At 47.8% G+C, this 15,102-nt stretch overlaps 1 protein-coding gene across 3 annotated transcripts in view; it reads left to right on the top strand.

The window, feature by feature from the left end:
- HCK (HCK proto-oncogene, Src family tyrosine kinase) overlaps positions 1-15,102 on the top strand; it is a 38,861-nt gene that overhangs the window by 7,076 nt on the left and 16,683 nt on the right. Inside the window, exons 1-6 of one of the 3 annotated variants that reach the window (XM_060122503.1) lie at positions 1,012-1,043; positions 7,528-7,645; positions 10,240-10,282; positions 10,642-10,744; positions 11,569-11,667; positions 13,646-13,749. In XM_060122503.1, the coding sequence (XP_059978486.1) occupies positions 7,529-7,645; positions 10,240-10,282; positions 10,642-10,744; positions 11,569-11,667; positions 13,646-13,749 (466 nt within the window). In that variant the 5' untranslated portion in view covers positions 1,012-1,043; position 7,528. Of the gene's footprint in view, positions 1-1,011; positions 1,044-7,527; positions 7,646-10,239; positions 10,283-10,641; positions 10,745-11,568; positions 11,668-13,645; positions 13,750-15,102 lie in introns of those variants that run through there. The other 2 variants (XM_060122502.1, XM_060122501.1) reach the window with 2 other exon arrangements.

The following is a 15,102-nucleotide window of genomic DNA, read 5'->3' as shown; positions in this document are numbered from 1 at the left end:
GCGGGCTGGAGGAGACAGGACTGTGAGGTTGAGGGGATTCCAGGTCATGGAGCCTTGCCAGCCACAGAGGGGAGCTGGGCTTTTACTCCAAGTGAGATGGCAGCCCCAGGAGGTTCTGAGCAGAGGAGCGACATGACTTGACTTATATTTTTAAAAGGCTCACTTCTGTAAGAGGCAGAATGGGGATTCAAACCCAGCTCTTTCTGGCTTCAAATCCCATCCTATGTTTTCCAAACTTCCCTGCCCCCTGCCTACCTTAAAGATAGCATTATTCTAAGGAGGTTCGCAAGTGCCCTTGAGTTCTGGAGTTGACCAGGTGACCCAGAGGTAACATTGAACATGCTAAAAACTTACTACATGTTTGGAACAAGTGGTTGGAACACATGCATCTCAGAGCCAACCCTCTGGCCAAGTGAGGCAAATGACCAAAGGCCCGAGTTCCTCTTCACTGTGTTGCTCTGTCACTTGCTTTCGTGTAAACCAGGGCATGACACCCGCCCTCTCTGGGGCTGCTGCTCCCATCTGTAAAACAAAGGTCTCTCCAGTCCCTTCCTGTTTGCAAAGTCAAAATTTTGAGCTCTTGATCAGAAAGAAGCTGAGGGTCAGAAAAGGGAAGAGATGGGGAGACAGGGGTGACCCCTAAATGTCCATTATGGATAACAGTCACTTGGAGGTTTGGCTGGTTCATTCAGAGGACAGTCAGGGAACTCGAGAAGAGGGAGCTGTAGGACTCTGCACTCCTGAAAACTCTTCAGGGACTTGGTCCCTCATAGTGAAATGCTTTCTCCCCCACCCCCATGGCTGAGCTGTTCAGAGAAGGGAAGTTTCCTCTAACTGGACAGTCTTGAGCCCTGGGCCTCTGGCGGTCTGCCTTCCTAAGCTTCCTGTTTGTGTTAACTCATCCCCCCTCCCCTTTCCCCACTGCAGCTTCTGAGGCTGACCCAGTGAAGTTTGAGAGGCAGGAGAGCTGAGTTCTTGTTGTACTTGCCACTGATCACCTGGGGATGCTCTCTGCCATGGGCCTCCATTTCCCCATCTGACAGGTGGGTTCATAATTCTGGTCCTGCTGACTTCAGCCAAGTATGGTCAGGCCTAGAGAGGGTTGAACACAATATATTCATTCCACAAATATGTATGGAAGCCCTTTCTAAGCATGGCTTCAGTGCCCTCATCTTCATGGGGTCCATACTTCACACACCCTCACCTACTCTAATGGGTCTAGTACTCTCTTTACTTTCTTCCATCAAACTTCCTATCAAGGCAGTCTTTCCCGTAAGCCATTAACACTTGAGTATGAATTGCAATCCCTTGTAAGAATTTCCTTTGCACTGGGCAGGACCCTTTGAGGTTTAAGGGAGCAGAAATTTAACTCAAACTGGCTCAAACAGAAGAAGGGGGTTATTGGAAAGTCCACGAGCACATCAACTTCAGGTAGGGCTGGAGAATCTGTATTTCTTCATTTCTTGGCTCTGCTTTGCAACTGCAAGCCTCTTTTCCAGCCAAACGGATGATTCTCACGGGCCAGGATTGAGTCACATGCCCATCTCTACTTCTATTACTGATTGGCCAGACTTGGTCACAGACCCACCCCTACAGCCAGAGGTTGAAGTCAGCTTTACCGCAATCCATGGGTTGAGAATGGGGGAAGGGTGGTTCCCAAAGAAAACTGGGGAGCTGTTGTCAAAAGAAGGAGGAGTAGATGCTACTCAGGAAAGAACTATAGCTGTTCCCTTCAGAGAACTTATCATCCAACATCTCACTTCATATTTGGGGAAACTGAGGCCCAGAGAGAGGCTGGGACTTGCCTGAGGTCACACAGTGAGTCTGCGGCAGAGGTGGGACCAAACTCCAGGACTCCTCTCCCCCAGCCCTCACAAGCCTCTGCTTGAGCCTAAAAGCTCCTAGAAAACCATCTCCCGCCCGATCCACAGGATGGACAGGCAGGACCTGGGCTTGGCTCTGAGAGTTCAGGAGGCGGCTCTGAGGCCTCCACAGCCAGCACGGTGACCATGGGAGGCAGCCAGGCCAAGCAAGCTGGACTTTCTCATTTCCCTTCCATGTAGCACCTGCAGAAGCTGAGGGGACGAGGAGCCGGTTTCAGGTCCCAGGAGTTCAGCAGTGACCTGAGCAAGTGTCTTTGTCAGGGATCAGCTGTTCTAAGTTAGTCTGGGGCCAGGCAGGCCACTTCTGCTCTCAGAGCCTGGTTTCGAATCAGATTAGACAAGAAACATGTGTTTTCAGAAATTTTAAAAAGCCTTTCACATCTCTGTCCCACAAGCTTGAGAAGCAAGTGCCTTCTATCATACAGGGAAGAAAATGAGGCTCAGAGAGGGGAAGTGACTTACTCAAGGTTACACAGCCAGTCAGTGGCAGAACTGGGATCCAAACCCAAGTATTCAGATCCCAAGTTTGACCTTTATTCCACTACATAGGTTGGTCTCAAATTTTAGTGTGATAAGAATCTCCTAAAGAATTGTTAGAAATGCAGATTCCAGGCCTACATCCCCAGAAACTCTAGTTCATTCAATCCAGAGTGTGGCCCAGGAATGCAAGAATCAGTGAGGACTCTTTGGGTACAAGTGGCAGAAATCCAACTCAAACTGGCTTAGGCAGAATTGAGAATTTACTTGCTCATGAATTACAAAAATTCTGAGGTTGGAAAGTTTTAGGCATAGCTGGATCCAGGTGTTCAAACATGTCTTCAGGAATCACATTGTCTCCATTGTTCAGCTCTGCTGTCCTTTGTGATGGCTTCACTCAAAGGCAGTCCCTCCCTTCATGATGTCAGGATGGCTCCCAAGAGCTCCAGTTTTCTACATCCCTATCTACATCTATACCCACATCTATACCTGCATCCACATCCACAGCTACATCCACATCCACATCTATAGCTACATCCACATCTATAACTACATCTCCATCCACATCCACATCTCCATCTCCATCTATACCTACATCTCCATCTATACCTACATCCACATCCACATTCATATCTACATCGACGTCCACATCTATACCTACATCTACGTTCACATCCATATCAACGCTTATGGAAAGAGAGTGCCTTTTCCCTAATTTTTCCAGCAAAACCTCAGGGCAGACTCTGCCTCGGCTAGGATCACGTACATACCTATAACTGAACCAAGCACCATTGGTTGTCGGGGAACATGGAATTCTCTAATGGGCTGGGCCTGTATCAAGCTGTCGATCCCTGAAGGCAAGGGTGGGGTAGCCCCCTGAAAGCCCACTGAGTGGGAGAAGCTGGGTGCCCAAGGAATATCCAGGCACTGTTATCAGAAAAGGGATGGATGCTGAGGAAGCAAGAGCAAAAAATGTTCACTCTGCCCGGTTCTCAATTAGAATGATCACGGGAATCACCTGAGCCTTGTTAAAACGCACATTCCGATTTGGGAGGAGGGGCCCGAGATTGCATTTCTAAGGCCTCCGGTACGAAGATGCTGCTGGTCTTCATGCTGGCCACACTCTGAGTAACCAGGCACTCTTACATTTCTCACTCAGTTCAAGCAACTGTGCAGCCCCCACTCTGCAGAGAAGCCCTGGGATATATAAACCTCTTCCCTCGCCCTCTCCCCACCCCCATCCCATGGTTTCCAAACCCACCCAAACATCAGCATCATGTATTTGGGGACTACTTGTCAACATACAGCAGACTTTGCTGCCAAATCACTGTTCATTGTGTTCTCCAGTGACCTGTACAGGATGATCCACATAATAAATTCTCTTTTGAATTTAGGGCTCAAAAAATATTTGTTTCTCTCAGTAAATTGCCATGCTTCCTGGGATTTTATGTTAACAATGTACAAATTGCCATTTTTATCTTGGCTGCTAGGAAACTCAGAGATAGATCTACTACTCAATGACAGTAGCAGTAGCACCCTAGGCTTCTGGTTCAATAATCTTTCCTTTCTAAATGGTGTAGCATAACCCTTTTTGAGTCTTGAAGTGCTCTGTATATGGTTTAATATTATAAGCTCCCTCAAATCCTTTTTGAAAGTCAGTGCTTCTTTGGAACATTCTTGAGTTTCCCCCAATCTTTATTGAAATCCTTCCCATTCTTCAAAACCCAACTCATTATCCTGCTGCTCAATTATTATAAACAGGTTGTTTTTCCTATGAACAAACTAACATACACATGTTAGTGACAGAACCCGGATATATATTCATTTTACAAAATGGCTTGATATTATATATGTTTTGCAGTTTGCTTTTCTCACTCAGTAAGTATTGTAGCCGTCTTTGCATGGCTCTGACTGTCCTTGCCAATGCCTAACAGCTTCTTGGGAATGTAGTTCTGTATGTCCAGTCTTCCCATCCCAACTGGAGCAGGAACCAGGTCCTGATGCTTTTACTTTGGCCTGACCACGTAAAGCGTGGACTCTGGGCATGTATTTACTCACTAACGGCGCATTATGCTCCTACCGTGTGCCAGGGAGGCACTGAGCTAAGCGCTGAGGGACACAGACATGAACAAGACCAGCCTCTGCTGTGCTGCAGAGATGGAAACTTTCTGTATCTGCACTGCTGAGTACAGTAGCTTGAGCCACAGACAGGTCTTGAGCACGTGAAACACAGCAAGTCCTAGCTGAGATGTGCTGTACGTGTAGAACACACCCTGGGATGTGAAGACTCAGCATGAAAAAAATATATATATATATAAAGTATCTCAATGATAATTTTATATTGATTACATGTTAATAATTTTGACATATTGGGAAAAATAAATACATCTTAAAATTAATTCCCTTGTTTCTTTTTACCTCGAAAAAATGTGGCTGTAGAAAATTTTTAATTATATACGTGGCTCACGTTACATGGCTAGGTCTAGTGGTCGTGAAAATAAGCATTTCTGAGGCCGCTCCAGACCAGGCAGTAGAATGGTTCTCTTGACTTAGCGGGAAATCACATTTTATGCAAACTTGACTCCTGCTAGTACATCACTTTAAAAAAAAAAAAAACTTTATTGTGCAAAAATTGAACTAACGGGAATTCCCTATTTTAAAAAGTTAACTTCTAGAGTATTGTGGTATCTCTACACTTGTAGGCCAAAGGACTTGCAAACAGTGCTTGCTTTATGCTCCAGGGCAGTGCCACATCTGCTAGGGAATGGAAATGGTTAAGGTTAACATTTCTGTCGCACTTATTGTGTGGCAGACACCTTTACACTTCTCAACTCATCTGTGATTGCAGCCACCCCGGGAGATAGAACCCCACCATCCATGGATCATGCGTGTTCATGCCTGGGGAGACCCATCCCTCAAGACCCTGTGGCCATGCTGAATTTGTAACTTGATGATGTAAGGCATACCAAATAGGTACTCAGAGAGGTGGAGGGAGCGGCTGTACCTCACACAGCTATGCTCTTCCCAGAACACCCTTAAGCTAATCAAAATATATGAAACGTAATATAATTTTGTCATACAAAACCACACAATATGCTGTTTTATTTCCCACAAGTGTAAACCATATTTATCACAAGTCAGAGAGGTATTGGTTTTTGTTTTCGATGCATACAAGTACATTATAAAGCACTGATTCATTGCAATCATTTTTCAATGATCTAGCACTCCAGGAGTCTGGATTAGTTCCTTACTTTATTCGCAAAAGGCGAATGAAGCAAAACCCGCTCAAGTCTTGATGTGGTAAACTGTTCCCAGTTCCCACCAGGACAGACAGAAAACATCCTTGTAAATAAAAAGAATCTTAAAAAAATAACTCTCGTTAACCTAGGAATTTGGGGTTATTTCTTAAGCCACAAACACATGTTTATTTTAACAAGATAAGTATAACTGAGTTCTAACTGCTTTAGAAGAAAATTGTGATTGTGTAGAGATGAGGAAGACAGTTACTTCCTTATGTGGCGGCTCACAGCCTATCTTCTCAGCAAACACATGTGCACATTTTGAGAAAAGAAAGAAAAAGTTTCTGCCACTTTAACAATTAAGTTTTGACTCTGATCAGGTAAAAGTGTTTTCTTTAAGTGTCTTTAAATTTGATTAATCCACCAGCAAAGTCTGTCAGCTCTACCTCCAAAATGTCCCCCGAGTCTGTCCACTTCTTACCCCCTCCTTAATAGCCACCACCCCGGGCCAGGCCACCATCATCTCAAGCCTGGACTCCTGCAGTGGACAGGGCTCCCTGCCCTGCTCACTAAAGTCCATACTCCACCGAGCAGCCAGTGGGATTATTTAAAGTACACACTGAACCCTGTCATCCTTCTGCTTGAAACTTTCCATGGTTTCCCATCATCCTTAGAATCAAATCCAAACTCCTCACAACATGGGGCATCCTTGTCACATGCTATCCTCTCTCTGCTGCCTGTGGTCTCCAGTCACACTGGCCTCCTTTCAGTGCCTGATTCTCTTCAATCACATTCCTTTGCACTCGCTGTTTCCTCTGCCTGGAACACTGTTCCCTCAGAGTGTTACATAACTGGCTCCTTTGTGTCAGTCAGGCCCCAGGTCCAATATCACCTCCTGAGAGAGGCCTTCTCCAACCGCCCTGTGTAAAGAGGCCCCGCATAGTTGTTCCTGATCACATCCTCTTTTATCATCCTCACACTTTTCACTAACTGAATTTATCTTGTTATTTATTTGTTACCTGTTTATCGTCTGTGTCTCCCATCCACCTCCAGAGTGAGCTCCGTAAGGGCATGAACTTGCTTGTCTTAATCATGGTTTAGAAGAGTGCTCAGTAAACGTTTGCTGAGTAAATGAATGGTTGAATGACCAAATAAATCCATGAGAGAAAGAAGGGAAGGAAGAAAAAAAGAAAAAGGGGTGGGGGGGAGGGAGGGAAGAAGGAAGGAAGCTGTTAGAAGGCAACTAGAAAATGATGTGAGGAATATGATGACCTTGATTGTTTGAGCCACATTATGTGACCCGATCCTTATCAGTTTATATAAAATGTTGACGTTATATAACGAGAGTATAGTTTTACTTCACCATTTGCTCTGAGCCTGACTCTGTGTTGAGTATTTCCCCACTCACGTGCTTTCTCGTCCTCCCAACGCCCAGCGAGTAGGTCGTATTATTATCCCCACTTTGCTGATGAGGAACTGAGACTGGGGAGCAGGGGGCATGGTAAGTGAGCTGCTAGTTGGGGAGGGAGGGGTCAAGCGTCAGCTCAGGCTTTCTGACCCCAGAGCTGGCAGCTCCCACACCCGCCCCCCACTCTGCTCCGAGGCTCCGCCTGTTGAATTTCAATGATCATCACGATTTATTCTCTGAATAAACTCCCCATCGCAGGGGTCCTTGGTAGCATGACTACGACAGCTTGTCAGCTCTGTGTGGGTGCGGGCCAGACGTGGTGTGGGGAAGCCCAGAGATGACAAGGGCAGAGTGAGCTCCACGTGGCCAGGGTGGGGTGAGGGGGGCAGAGAGGGGGAGGGGAGACAGGGAAGGTGACAGGGTGCCAGCCTGGGAACACGGGGTCTAGAGCCCAGCATCAAAGACTCCCCCGTGTGGGGCTCAGAGCAAGCGGGGCTCATCTCCCTTCTCTTTACCACAGGATGGGGTGTGTGAAGTCCAGGTTCCTCCGGGATGGAGGCAAGGTCTCAAAAACGGAGCCCAACACCAGCCCACACAGCGCTTTGTATGTGTCGGATCCCACGTCCTTGGGCAAGCGGGTGAGTTGGGGAAGAAAGGGGAGACCAACGGCAGCCCGGGGGCTGCCCCAACCTGCCCTCACCGCTTCCTGTTTTCCCAAGGGCGAGCAGGGTGAGCCTGGGGTGAAATGGAGCTTACCGGTCGCCAGCAGCTCCCTGACTCCCCAGGATACCCCTGCACCAAGCACCCAGGGCAGGGATGTCACTGCCCCTTGTCCCACTGCCCAGGCCTTGGCCCATCAGCCTGGGTGACCAGGTCCCAGGGGGCATGGCCGGCATCACACCTAGGAAGTACCATAAGCAGTACTGAGAGTCATGAGTGAGCAGGTTAGTGACAACAGCAGTTGAAGTAATGACAGGAATGATGACAGTATCAGCATCATGGCAGTAACTGTAATAACAATGGTAGCAATAACAAAAACAACAATACTAGTGGGAATACAACAGCAATAGCAGTAGGAACAAAAGCAGAAAGAGTAAATGAGAGAAGTGGTAATGCTAGCAGAGGTTATTTGCTTACTTCTCTTACACTTCTACAGAGCTTACGATGAGCCAAGCCCTACCTTAAGTGCATTACTGTTACTAACACCTTTAATCCTCACAATAGTGCTCTTGTAGGTCACAATTTATATTATACCCATTTTACAGATGAGACACAGAGAGATTAAATAACTTGCTGAAGACCACCTGGTTGTAAGGATTGAAACTTGGGCAGTGCAGTTTCCAATGTCCCAGGGGTAGGAACAAGAGTAACAGAGCCAAATGCTAGTGACAGGAACAGTAGTCGTGGTGGCAATAGTGGGGGTCCTGGGAGCAGTAGTTGCCACAGAAGTAGCCCCACTAGTAATGGTAGTTGTGATAGTCAGAAGAGCCGTAGCAGTAGCAATAGTAGTGATTACAATAATCGTACTAGTAAAGGGACAACAGTACTAAGAGCAGCAGTAACAGTTGTAATAATCATTACTGTTCTTTGAAAACCTACTATGTTCCGGGCACTGGAGTGAGGTATTTCTGTTCATTAATCCTCACCAAAAACTGAGGCTGGAGTTACTTTACTTTACAGCCAGGCTGACTGAGGCTCAAAGAGGTTAAATTGCTCCCCTGGGCTCATACCGCTGGGAAGCAGCAGAGCTGGGTCTTCCTAAACTCAGGGCTAGGTTCTCTCTCCTATAGGATCCTTTCGTCCATCCCCTTACCTGAGGCTGTCCAGGAAGGACAGCCTCTGCTCGCTGCCTACAGAGGCAGGGGTGCACTCTTCCCTGGTGCCCCTTAGAAGGTTCTTCCTTGTGTTGAAGGGAGGCATATTACCCCATAACCCTTACTCCTGGATCACACACCTGCCCCTTAGTCCTGCCCCAAACACATGGAAATGGGAGAAGACTGGAATATTCACCTCCCTCCTTCTGACACTTGACATCTATTAATACAGCCTGAGGTTACACGAGATCCTGAGCTGACATCCTAAACCCTAAGTCACTCCCAGGTCTGCTTCTCACCTGGCCTGCATGTCCCGGGGCCCTTTCTGTGGCCAGGGCTCCAGGTTCTCAGGTTCTCTGAGGCCTTCTGGCTTGTCAGCAGTGGGAAGCAGAGGATTTTCTCCCGCCAGTTTCTGGCTGTTCTCTCTGAGCATCAGGTTTAAGGGACGCTATTATCAGCCATTCACTGTTCCCCTCATTCAGAGCACTGGTTCAGCAGTAAGTTAGTAACTGAGAAAGGGTTCCCAGGTCATATCAGTTTGCAAAACACTGGGCCAAACACTCCTTCCCTGTAGGACTCAGAGCCTTTATAAATCTTTGTAATGGGCTTTGTGACTCTCCCCAAAAAGGATATACTTCTTAGTGTTTCCCAAACCTATTTCTTTAAATTAATGTTTACTTATGTGTGTAACACACAAATTCATTCTCCTTGAAAATAAAAATCACAGATTTCAGTGAAAGCTATAGTCTCTGCTGACCAATGCCCCACACCCTACCTCAGAGGTATCAGCTGTTGTCAGTTTGGCATGGAACCTTGCAAACCTTTTTCCGTGAATTTACACTCACATGTGTACAGTATGTGTCCACAGAAAGTGTTTAGGATGTTTGAGTATGTGTTTTATACCAATGTATCATATTTACCATTCTGAAGAACTAGCTTTGTTTACTCAACAATATATCTTTGAGGTCTCATTGTGTCAGGAAGGAAGCGGCCTCCCTTTTATAAGGGCTGCTTAGAGCACCACAGTGTAGGAACCAATTCCCCTTTGGACAGACACTTATGTTGTTTCACATACATAGTGGAGCCTTTATTCATGGGCCACGTTGGTGGACCTAGGGTTTCTTCAAACATAGCTTGGAAAACACTGATCTGGACCAAGTCCCTCACTGTATGTCAAGGAGAAGGCACAAGTACGTCCCCCAGTATGTCCAAGGCTGAAGGCAGAGCCTACAACCCAAGAGACCTGCATCCTTGTGCTGCCTGTGCCCCTAATGTGCTGTGTTACCTTGGGTACTTCCCAGCCCTCTCTGGGCCTCCTCCCATGACTCACGGGGCTGGGATATCCTTTTTGACACAGACCTTCCATGGCTACACACACACTATTGGATTCATCCCCTTCTCCCATTTCTTCCCCACAGTGGCCTGACAGTAGCAACGGCAACCCACCAGGGTCCACAGAGGGTAAGTAGCTGGCAAGCACGTGTAGTGGAGTCATGTTATGTAGCGGATTAGGTTAGGTTCTCAGTCAGAGCTTGAGGCAAAAATCCCAAACAGTCAAAACCACTCTTGAAAATCCCATAAATTTCCCCCAAAGTACTTAGTACAAGCTATTGTTTTTCTATAATGTTTCATAACATGAACAAAACTCGGTTAGCTTTAAACTCAAGAATCGCAGCTGGCATGGCAAGATGCTTACTTATATCACGAGACAGACACATCAAGGGGTCCAGGGCTGGGTGCCAGGTGTTGGGGTGGGAAACACCCAGGACTGTGGGTGTGCTCAGATAAAGCCTCACCATCCCACATGTCTCTCTTCCCAGCAGGTTCTGAGGAGATCATTGTGGTTGCCTTGTATGATTACGAGGCCATTCACCATGAAGACCTCAGTTTCCAGAAGGGGGACGAGATGGTGGTCCTGGAAGAGTGAGTCCCCATTCCACTCCCCTCTAAGACATACCTATCTCCAATACTCAGTTTTGCTCTCTTGTGCTTCAGTAAAGGACCTGATAAACTATATTACACGAGGGTGTAAATGACTGATGAGAACCTGATCGTAATAAAGGAAGAAGAGTTTGCTGTTAACCTGGCTTACAGCCACAGTAAAGGGGCTTGCATGCTTGCTAATGGCACATCCAGGCAAGGATGGACAGTAGAAAGTGCTTTCTCAGGGAAGCCTTCCTTGGACTCCTATGATTAAGCTGCAGCCTTACCTATGGACCAGACCCTGCTGAGGTGACTTTGCATTCAGAAATCCATGGATCTCTGAGCTTGCTACCTCCAATCTCCTACCATCTTCACCATCAGTGGATGTAGTGTCTAGTATGTCCTGGGGCCCAAGGATGGGAGTGGTTGTGCTTGGTCAGACTCCTGAGCCCACTCCTTCTGGCTCTCAGCCCCAACGAGCCACTGTGAGCCTGCCACGGGCATAGGGCCCCACCTTACATATGGCTAATAAGGCCAAGGCCACAAGTCCAGGGAATAAGAGTGAGGCCACAAACCTAGGACTCTGAATGCAGGTACAGGGCTTGATTCTAGCCCTGGGCAGACCTTCAGAGGCACAGTGGGGATTGTTGTAAAGGTATTTACCTTAACGGGGTGAAGGCTGAGAGCAGAGACAGTAGTGGCCCTGCCCTTCACCCTACCGGCTTCCTGGTGTTGGGGGTATTCCAGGCCAAGGCTGGGGGGCCCAAGAGGACCAGGAGTGGTCCTCCTGCCCTCTGACCCCTTTGCTTCCTCCTGTCCCTCAGATCTGGGGAGTGGTGGAGAGCACGATCCCTGGCTACCCGGAAAGAGGGCTACATCCCAAGCAACTACGTTGCCCGAGTCAACTCTCTGGAGACAGAAGAGTGAGTATTCTATTTCCCCGCCCTCCAGAAGGAAGCATGAACAGAGCCAGCCTTGCTCCTGCCTCAGGGCCTTTGCACTCACTGTCTCCCCTGCCTGGCACACTCTTCCTAGGGCTCTTTGCCTGGCTGGTTCCTTCTCATCTTTCCAGTCTCAGAGAGGCCTTCCCGGTCTCAAGCAGGTCCCCTCTGAGATTCTCTCTCTCTCATGGAAACCCATTTTACTCCCTTCTAGACACTTCTCACTAGCAAAAATGATCTTGTTTCCTTGGTTGTTCACGGGTTCGCTGTCTGCCTCCCGCACCTTGAGAACCACTGACCTAAATACCTATGTGAGTCTTACACTCCTGGGTTCTTGTGTCTGCATCAAGAAACTGCTCACAGAGGCTGCCTCTGGGGAGGGCAGCTGGGGCACTGGAATCAGCGTGGGATGAGATCTTATTTCCTCATCTGCCTTGAAATAGGCAATATTTTCAAATGTTTCAAAATGCAAATGGTGCAGAAGGACCTAGGATAAAGAGTGAAAAGTGTTCCTCCCCCCCTATCCCCACCCAGCTACTTCCCTTCCAGAAGCAACCAGTTTCTTGTACATCCTCCCAAATGCTTTATACTTGATTAAGAAAATACATATATCTCCCTCCATTCTACACAAGTGGCAGATTGAACGCACACTGTTCTACTCCTTTTGTTCAGCTCTTCCGTGCAGCACCTACAGTATCCTCCTTTTCACAGCTGCAGTGTCTGTCACGTAGATGCCCCACTATCCCCTGCCAGCGGTCACTTAAGCTGCTTCCAGTCTTGTGCTGCGGTGAATCTCCTTGCGTATATGTCACTTCCTCCTGTGCAAGATCGGTGGGATAACTTCCTAGGGATGGAATTGCCAGGGAGATCGCTCTTACTCTGTACCCTTTAACATTGCTTGAACATTTTACCATGGCATGAATTACTTTACCAAATGAGAGCAAAGAAGGCAAGTGGGAGGTGTAGAATGGTGACTAAGACCTTGGGCTCTGGAGTTAGACTGCCTGGCTTTGAATCCTGCCCCCACCACTTCCTAGCTCTATGACGCCAGGCAAGTTACTTGCTTTCTCTGTTCCTCAGTTTCCTCATCTATAAAGTGGGGATAATAAAGGCAATGATTCCACAGAGTTGGTGGGTGGGTAACAAGAACTTGAGGAATGTCAGCTGTCTGTCTCCCCAGTTGATAGCAGAGGAGACAGGAGTCCAGAGAGGGAAAGCGACGTGCTCAAAATCACACAGCAGATTTGTGGCAGGGTCAAGGCCAGCTGACCTCTGGTCTGAGGTTTTTCCATCACAGCCCATGAACTACTCCTCAGGGAACGGGTTTGTTTGCTGCTGCTTGAATTTTTCCACCCAAGATCCCAAACATCCAGGGAGTATGAAGAAAAGGTCCAAGGATATGGTCCCAAGTAGAAAATCATTTGAAATCTCACCTTTTATCTTAGAAACGCATGCCGACTTTATATTCACTCTGTATCCACAGAGGAGGATGAACTGTGGCAGTAACAGAGCTCAGCCCTCACTCACGTGGGCCTCCAAGACCCTGAAAAGATGGTCAAATGTTCTTGTGAAATTTGGAGAAGTAAGATTTTTGACTGCAGTTGGTTAAGACCGCTGTATTTTTCCACCCAATCTTTCTGTTCATCACCTTATCCCTCCCATTGGGTGGTGCTGGAATGACCACGAGCATTTTGTATTTGTAACGCTGTGTTACTTTTCTTGAAGAAAGCTCCCCAAATTGCATAAGTTTCAGCCTCAGCAAACTGGATTCACCAGTTTGGTAAAATGTCTGTTTTAATGTTAAAATATTAAAAGAATGGTTGTTTTCCCCAAAAGGATCTGAGTAAAATTGATCCCGCAGGAAGCCTGGCCCTCAGAATCCTGGTGCCGGGCAAGAGCGCTGAGAGCCAGCCAGGACTGTCCGCCACGGGTTCACACGCTGCACCCCCCTCCCCTCCAGGTGGTTCTTCAAGGGCATCAGCCGGAAGGATGCAGAGCGCCAGCTCCTGGCCCCTGGCAATGTGCTGGGCTCCTTCATGATGCGGGACAGCGAGACCACCAAAGGTGATGCGGGCCCTCCCAGCCCTGTGTCCCTGCCCACCCACCCCTACCCCACGGGGAATGCCCTGGGGGATGGGGGCCTGAACAACTCACCAGCCCACTGCGGCTTCCAAGCTTCCTCCTGCCCTTTGCTCAAGCCTAGTTTGGGCCTTCTCAGCCCCCAGAGCTGCCGGCTTAGGCCAATGGAAGTAGGAGGCAGTGACCGCCCCTAAAAACAACATCCTGCTTGTATTCTTTTAAATATCCATCAAAATATATCTTGTCCCTAGACCTGACTCTTCCCTCTCTCCATACGAAAATGGGTGGCCTCCTCCCAAAGGAGGGCCTTCGCTGGGACCCTGCTTAAAATAGCTCCTTTGAGGTATTTGGAAGTTTTGATGTTGGAGGCCTGCTTCCTGAAATTTCTGTGCTGTGAGGGTGGCTTTGCGCCGGGTCATCGCACAGGAGGCAAGAGCAGTGCCCCCAAACAGTGCGTAACTCAAACTGACATCAACTGAGGCCAGTTTTCCCAAAGGAATGAATGCAAGTAGGAGTCTCGTGATTTCGGATTTCATACACAGAGTGGACCTTTACTACGGTGTTTAGTCTCAAGACTGCTTGGTTCAAAGAAATCAGTAAATTGCGTAAAGTGTGACCTCACAGTACCCTGGGCAAACAGTTTTGGGGCCAACAATCGAAGGCATCTGTGTGACCTTCTACTCACTCCCCGGGTATCTGAACTGGGGAAGCCTGAATGTGGCTAGAACACCACTCAAAATCAGTGTTTTGGGTCAGTGAATATTTAGGCTTTATTTCCTCCCACCCAAAAGCCCCTTTTCAGCCCCCAGAGGAAAAGAAATGGACAAAAAGGTAAAGCCGTACACAGCCCTCGGCTTCTCTTCTCCGGCTGGGCCATCCTGCACACAGGGGCAGACCTACGGGGCAGGAAGGTGAGCTTGGGCCACTGTCACAGCCCTCAGAGGTGGGGGCATAGGCGGGTTCACCGAGTTAATAAAACTTGCAGCACAAGTGCCCCAAATCCTATCCTGCTTCTTCTTGGATTCTGCTTCTCCCCACCCAGCATCGGCCAAACCAGCCTCACCTTGACTGGGCAGAGTGGCTAAGAGTGGGGGTCCCAGAGCCTGCTGCCTGGGTTTGACTCCCAGCTCTGCTACTTACAAGCTGTGTGACTGTGGGTGAGTTACTTCACCTCCCTGGACCTCAGTCTCCTCATCTATAACATTGTGGTGATAAAGAACCTCTACCTTGTGGGGTTATTCATTCACTATAGTGAATAATATCATTTATCATAATACATATAACTATAATTCATTGTAATGAATATTATTCCTATTCATTCATTTTTTCTTTCATTCA

This window comes from Lagenorhynchus albirostris, chromosome 15 (assembly GCF_949774975.1).
Source record: "Lagenorhynchus albirostris chromosome 15, mLagAlb1.1, whole genome shotgun sequence".
Classification (NCBI taxonomy): domain Eukaryota; kingdom Metazoa; phylum Chordata; class Mammalia; order Artiodactyla; family Delphinidae; genus Lagenorhynchus; species Lagenorhynchus albirostris.
The sequence above is the reverse complement of the archived record's forward strand: the minus strand, read 5'-3'. Positions and strand labels throughout refer to the sequence as shown.